The 6,669-nt window shown below is 39.6% G+C and overlaps 1 protein-coding gene across 1 annotated transcript; it reads right to left on the reverse strand.

Annotated features, from left to right (window-relative positions):
* Window positions 1–1,138: 1,138 nt before the first annotated feature.
* LOC113506405 (acetylcholine receptor subunit alpha-like) lies at window positions 1,139–6,174 on the reverse strand. Its single transcript, XM_026889257.1, has 2 exons — window positions 5,799–6,174; window positions 1,139–1,537 (listed from the first exon to the last, which is right to left on the reverse strand). Exons 1-2 carry the CDS (start codon window positions 5,933–5,935, stop codon window positions 1,213–1,215), a joined length of 462 nt encoding a protein of 153 aa, XP_026745058.1. The 5' UTR covers window positions 5,936–6,174; the 3' UTR covers window positions 1,139–1,212.
* Window positions 6,175–6,669: the final 495 nt, after the last annotated feature.

Consider the following 6,669-nt stretch of genomic DNA (forward strand, 5'->3'; position numbering starts at 1 on the left):
GCAACGACACTCCTCGAGAGCACCGAGAGTCTCCAGGACACGCGACGCTTCGATGAGACAGTTAGTTCTACTTTAACATTTAGATTTTTGTGCATTATGGACTCCGTGTCAGATAAGGGGGTGGGTTCGTTTTCATTGAAATGGCACATGCAATGGACTGTCTGCGACACCACACTATAAGGTACAGCCAGTATGAGTCGCTAATAGGGAAAGGTATAAAATATGCAACATGATGACTATTATATGCTCGACAGTGTAAAGAGCAACAAGTGTGAACTTTATCTTCGGTTGGTTTCACGTGCTGTGCTTAACCTGTTCGCGTGTAAGGTATCGTGTGAAGCTGTGTACGAGAGCCGCGAGCGCGGTTCGCGGCGCGCGACCGCCGTGATCGGGAAATGCAAGTGATTCGGAAACAAGCTAGAGTCTAGAGTCATGCGGTGAGTCCAGTGTACACTGACGGGGAGACATGCAGCAAGCTGGTGTGGTGGGTGTGTCTGTGTGTGTGGCGCGAGCGGAGCCAGCTATGGGAGGGTGTGACAGCCCGAGTGACGCCGCTCCGCGCACCGATGCGTGGCCATCGGGTGGCGGCTCTGACGACGCATGTTCGGCACTCGTATCGAATGCACGGAAAGGCTCACTCGAAGCGGGAACTGTGTGGGATAGGAACGGATCGAGTGATTTGCATCCCATATCACCTGGCTGTTAAAATTTTATACCTTTCCGTGTCGAGCGAGGAAGGCCGAACGAGCTAAGTGGACCGGCCGAGGATAATCTGGAGCATTCGTGATCACGCACGTCGACATACTGCTACTCCATATACTTAAAGGTCATCACCATCGCAATAGAAAGTAAACTTGCAACATGTCAGAGCTACGGAGCGAGCCGGGGGCGGGGAGCGGGCGTCGGCAACGAGCGCACGCTCTTCGCCACTACTCTAGCGTCGTCGTTACAGTCAATATGTAAAAGTGAGTATAACATACCACATGGACAGAAAAGTAATATAATTACACGACGAATTACGTTCGAGCCAACAAGCTATTGCATGGACATCGGCCGGGGCGGCGGGCCCTACGGCTACGGCCCGCGCGCGCGGCGCCAAGCAGCGTACAGCGGGGCGTCACCTTGAAGCCGTCATACGTCCAGCTGCCTAACTTAAGCACACAGGTTTGCACGTCGTAAGGAAAGAACTCGACGTCGATCGAGCACGAGGACTTATAGACGGCGGGCGGCTGCCACACCACCATGCCGTTGTAGTAGACGGTGGCCTTGGTCATCAGCGTCACCTCGTAGTTGCCGTCGGCGCTGCGGACAAACAGAGCGGTCAGCGAGAGCAGTGACGGAGCTCCACGCAATTACCTTGAATCCGTCGTACGTCCAGCTACCGAACTTAAGAACGCATGTTTGCTCGTCGAAAGGAAAATATTCCACGTCTATTTCGCAGGAAGACTTGTAAATGGCAGGTGGTTTCCATTCCACCAGCCCCTGATGGTAGATGGTCGCCTTGGTCGCCAACGTTACCTCGAAGTTGCCGTCGGCACTGTAATGTGAACGCACGTTTACAAGCCGTCACGCGGCCCTACCGGTCTGTAGTGTCCGATACCCTCAGGTGCGTCTGTACAAGTATGTTGTGTGTGCGATGTGCTCAACTTTGTGTTGCTTACATTTTAATAAAGTTAACTACAACCAATATTGAGTTAAGTATGCTATTTATTTGGATACGGGTAGGTACGCTTGGACTCGGTTTGTTTTAACAGCTGCGATACCGTACAATGGCGACCGAAACTATGAAAAACACAGATTTTTAATACAAAGTTTTTATAGTTATTATAGCTATGTTTAAAGTTGTTAGTCGCTGAAAGAAAATATATTAAATACATAATTATGGGGACTTCACTTCTACTAGGTCACATTTACTACGGATCTTCTGATTTAAATTTTCCCTCTACTTACTTGCTTGCCTTGCTCAAATCTAATATCTGACGACAAGTGTTTACTCGTTATATGTTTAACGACGTACCAAAATCTCTTAAGAGACATCATTAAGAGCTAAAATTACACAAGTTCAAGTTATATTCTGTTTAAATTTGATTTTACGTAACACAATACGACACAACATTTAACATGCATTAACAGCAAAAGGTATATAATTTATATTTGCTTTATAATTTTAATTTAAATGCGAATGAAACGACTAAGACATTTAATTAAAGAATGGTAAAAACGTGACAACATAAATATGAATCTCAAAAGGGATGTGCGCAATTCGGTAGCAAGGGGTTAACAAATCTCTGCGAGGGCAATACATAGCGATTCATTCAAAAGGTCTTTATTGAATGCTGGTCCAGGTACAGGCAGGGGGTAAAAATGTGCACATTAAAGGGGCGAGGCGGGCCCAGGCTGAGGGAAGGGACAGGAAATGAGTAACGATTGCTGTCCCGGCCATTTATCAAAGTCCGATGCCTCAAGGTGGCGGGCGGGACAAAATGAATGCCGTCTGTGATACAAAACTGAACGGGACTGATGGAAACACTCGAAAATGTTTAATGCTGCTCCCGTTATCATCAATATTGAATTTCGAAAACATTTTAGATATTATATTACAATTACTAAACAATTTCACTGAGATATCGTATGACATTAATTTTATTCAGTCTTGTCTAAGATAACAAATGATCTGTTTTAACTAACTACGCTTGGATGAAACTCTGTGAATGACTATCCCAAGCCTTTGTCTAAGTAAATAGAACTAAAACAATAGAACGAGATAATGATGAATTATTATACTTTATAGAATTAATAAACCAACTATGTATTGAGAAAATAATTTTAAATTTTGCTATCGAGAAGTGAGTTGTTCAAAATGAATGGAAGTCGCTCTCAGACGCGTTTTATTTCTTTTTTAGATACTTGCAAGGATTCCTCTAGGGAACGTACAAGGCACGTAATTGGAAAATATTACCATGAATTTCTATATAATATGTGGGACGAATTTATATTACATTTAATTTTTATAGAGTTTCAGAAAGCGCATTTTACTGCGTACTAAAATTATCTTTGTCCGTGTTACTGGAAAATTGTGGCGTTTCGTAAAACTACTAGATGCTATCTTTATTGTTATCGTCATTATTTCTCGTTCAATATTGTTTTTAATACTCTGAACATAAGGTAAAATTATAACAACATTTTATAAAACACTGAAATAATTTTCTTCTTCGTTCAATTTAGATTCTTTAATATTCTATTTAAAACGAAACTCTAAATTTCTAATACAAACAATGTATAATACCAGCACATTTTCTAAACTGTACAACACGTTACGAATAAAAAGTACGAAATTAAATTACAGACTGTAAGAAAGCTAAACGGTTTTTATGAGCGTTTCAATTATTCAGTATTAGTGATAAATACAGCAGGCATTACGGGAAGGGAGAGGGAACGAGCAATCTCTGCGAGACTACTACGAGGAGCTGAAGCAGGACAGTAGGAACTGTGGAAGCGAGACAACGCTACGCGACGTTTACTGTCACCATCTCGCTCTTTCAACGACTAAGTCTTCGTTTTTAAGCTCACGGTACAGCCACAGAGCCTTCGTCAATTAGGCCGGCTACAAAGTAGGACTCACTGCTTATTGGTTTTTGTACAATGCTATGTTTTTGTGAGCCTTATCTCTAAGACGGTACTCTAAATAAAACACGATTAATTTGCAGGCTTTGTTTGTATCTAAATAGACGGATTTAGGCCTATCTTTGCTGCGTAAGACAGAAACTGACATTTAAGTAGGGACGTTAAGCTTTGTATATTATGTGTAGTGTTTACGTATGGAGGGTAGTTTTTGCTACACAGCAGAGTTTAGAGGGCTTTTGTACAAATATGTGAGTAGTTAGCAGAGGAAACTTGGTTTATTATATCACGCAAACCCCGCGAAACATTTTCCCTAATATGTTATATCTGGGTATGTGAGGATGTTTGTGTGGGGTAAATGGTGTTGGTGTCAAAACATAAGGGCATTAGCATAAAATAAGTGTAAATGGAATGTTTTTTTTGTATTAATTTGGTATATTTTTAGAGTGGTGAAGCAGCGGTTCGTGGCACGTGACGAGCTCTCCGTTTCTTTGTGGAACACGAGTCTTATGCGGACAGTTGTGCAAATGTAGACGGAGATGTAGTAACAACTAGGCGATATGCAGATCTTTTGTTTGAAAACATTGACCTAATTAAAATAATGAGATGTAAGAGTAATATTTGTTTTTCAGATAAATATGCAAATATTTTTTGTTGAATTCTTAAGATAATAAATTCTTCTCCTTTTCAATAATATTGTTTTTATTATTTACGTAAGTGCTGGATGGCGTAGATGTAAAAATAAAATTATTCGACAGTTACACGTAGGTTTAACACCTCACTTTAAAATACGATACATGTTAAAGTTCAACAACATTTGAAAAGCCTCATTAATTAGTACCGGTAACCAAATGTTGGTGGTTTTATTGAAATGTCTTTCATTACACGAAGGCTCACCTTTTACTCACTTATGATTTCCTTAATGAGAGAAATTCACGTCATTAACTGAAAAAGGTTTTATTCTATTATTTATCATTCAGTAATGTGTCACTTTGTTTCGCAAAGGAGGTTTTTGCTACATAACGGCCTTTATTTTGCCACACAAAATTGGTTTCTTTATGACAAAGAGATACAAAGAACCGGCTGTATATAAAACCTTCTTTTAATTGTTATTATCACGAGCCTAGGGACTACTATTTTTTTGTTAGGATAGTCAGCATTTTTTTATAACAAAAAAGCTCTGAAAAGTACTGAACACTTTTTCAGGCAAAATAAATGTGGGTTACATTCTTTGGCAATAAATTTTCAATAACCTTAAGACTATTTTCTTTTGATCATGTCAAATCATTTCAGTACTTGGAATTATTTACGCTTTCTAATGCTTTACCAAAACATGATAAGATTTTCAGAAAACAGGACCAAAAAGATCCTATTACAAATAATTCAGCATTTCAGCTTTCTCTACTAGTAAAATAATCTGGTAAGTAAAGAACAAAACGACCATCTCATCGTTAACAACTCAATTTCCCCGTTTCGCTACCAAGTCGATCCAAAGTTAATTACATGTTTTACCCCCTATTGCCTCATTTTCCTTGTTACCATACACCCCGGGCAGGTTGACGTTGCCATCTAACCTTTGATTACTATTACCCAACTTAGTACAGAAACAGTTTACTCAGTATCGATCCCACTCCCAAAATATTAAGGAAATGGCAAAAGTATTTGTAACTAATCGTCCGTCCGATAAATTTACTTTGGATATTAAGTTTCTTTGGACCCCAGTTTTCCTGTCTCAGTTAATGGTATTGGGTTAACTAGCGGGTGTACAAATATACCTTATAACATAAAACAGTTGTTTCTGCTTGGATTTCATGTGCCCAAAGTCACTTTTGTTGTTGTCTCAAAATATTTTTTCTCTACCTTTTTCGGCTCATCAACAAACGAAAACATATCTTAATTAGGGTGATCAAACAAACGTCGTTACTCGGCAAAACCACACACGCATTCCACAAAATCACGAATCAAAGGAAAATCCCACAGTGAATACATGCTCCCTTGTTTATAATAAAGAAATTCATCAAATATAAAACGGGACGAGCCTGTGGAACAGGCAGTTACCAAATTAATTAAGACAGCCCATTATTGTGAATATAATGGCTACCACGAGTCGCTGCTTCACCGCTTAAATTTATTTAACATTCATTAGGGAAGCGTGTGTTAGATTGGAGGTCTCTCACTTGTTGTAGAGCACGATGTCTGGTCTCCAAATGTGGTCGGAGGGCACGTGCAGCATGTGGACTCCGCCGTACTCCTTCGGCTCCCAGCGGAGCTTGTAGTCATACCACGACTGCTCCACCCAGAGGTTCGTCGTCATGATCTGGTTCTTTAAGTTCTGTAAAGAAATAAATGGATTACAAACAGGACTTTTAACTTTTTAATTGGGGACGAATAAAAGTTCGCGTAAATTAACCAAGTCGGTAGGTTTCGTTTATATGGTTTGGATTCGCCTGGCAACAATAAAACGAAAATATTTACGTTTGGCTGTAATTGACCTCGTATAAGAATAAAAAGTAAAGTGGGCTTAATACCACTTCGTAAAACTCCAAAAAATATACCCATATTAACCGTCCCTACAAAATCACCTACGAATAAAATATTAAATAGAAACGAAAAATCATTCCATCATCTTCACAAACAGATGAATTTCTTATCCTATTCCCGTTTAAAACCTCATTTCACCAGCAAATTAAATCGTCCTCTTTTGATACAGAGGTTTATCCCCTTTCGAAGACTGCAATCGGTTCCCCTGATTGATTGAGATCGTGTTGTCAGGCAAGTCGCTGTACTGTATTGACACAGTGAAGAGCTCGCACTGAACTCATGTATATTCCGAGAATCAATAAACTCCGAATGTGTTTGTGCTCGGATACCGAAAATAATTATCTTTGGGAATCTCGTTACGTTAAAATGGAGAACAATGATGGATGAAGGAACGATAGCTTGTTTTTTTTTGTAGGATTTTTCTTTAAGTATTTTTTTTACTAAATTGTGTTGTTTCATTATGTTAATGATACAAAGAATTTATCGAAATAAATACAATATCAGATT

Source organism: Trichoplusia ni (assembly GCF_003590095.1).
Source record: "Trichoplusia ni isolate ovarian cell line Hi5 chromosome 14 unlocalized genomic scaffold, tn1 tig00002174_group13, whole genome shotgun sequence".
Lineage (NCBI taxonomy): Eukaryota > Metazoa > Arthropoda > Insecta > Lepidoptera > Noctuidae > Trichoplusia > Trichoplusia ni.

What these genes read in the sequence shown, in the direction of transcription:
- LOC113506405 (XM_026889257.1), bottom strand. Translation starts at nt 5,935, where the DNA reads ATGACGACGAACCTCTGGGTGGAGCAGTCGTGGTATGACTACAAGCTC. An exon ending in GACATCGTGCTCTACAACAA is followed by an intron (nt 1,538 to 5,798) that starts GTGAGAGACCTC and finishes TTCACATTACAG; the next exon opens with TGCCGACGGCAACTTCGAGG.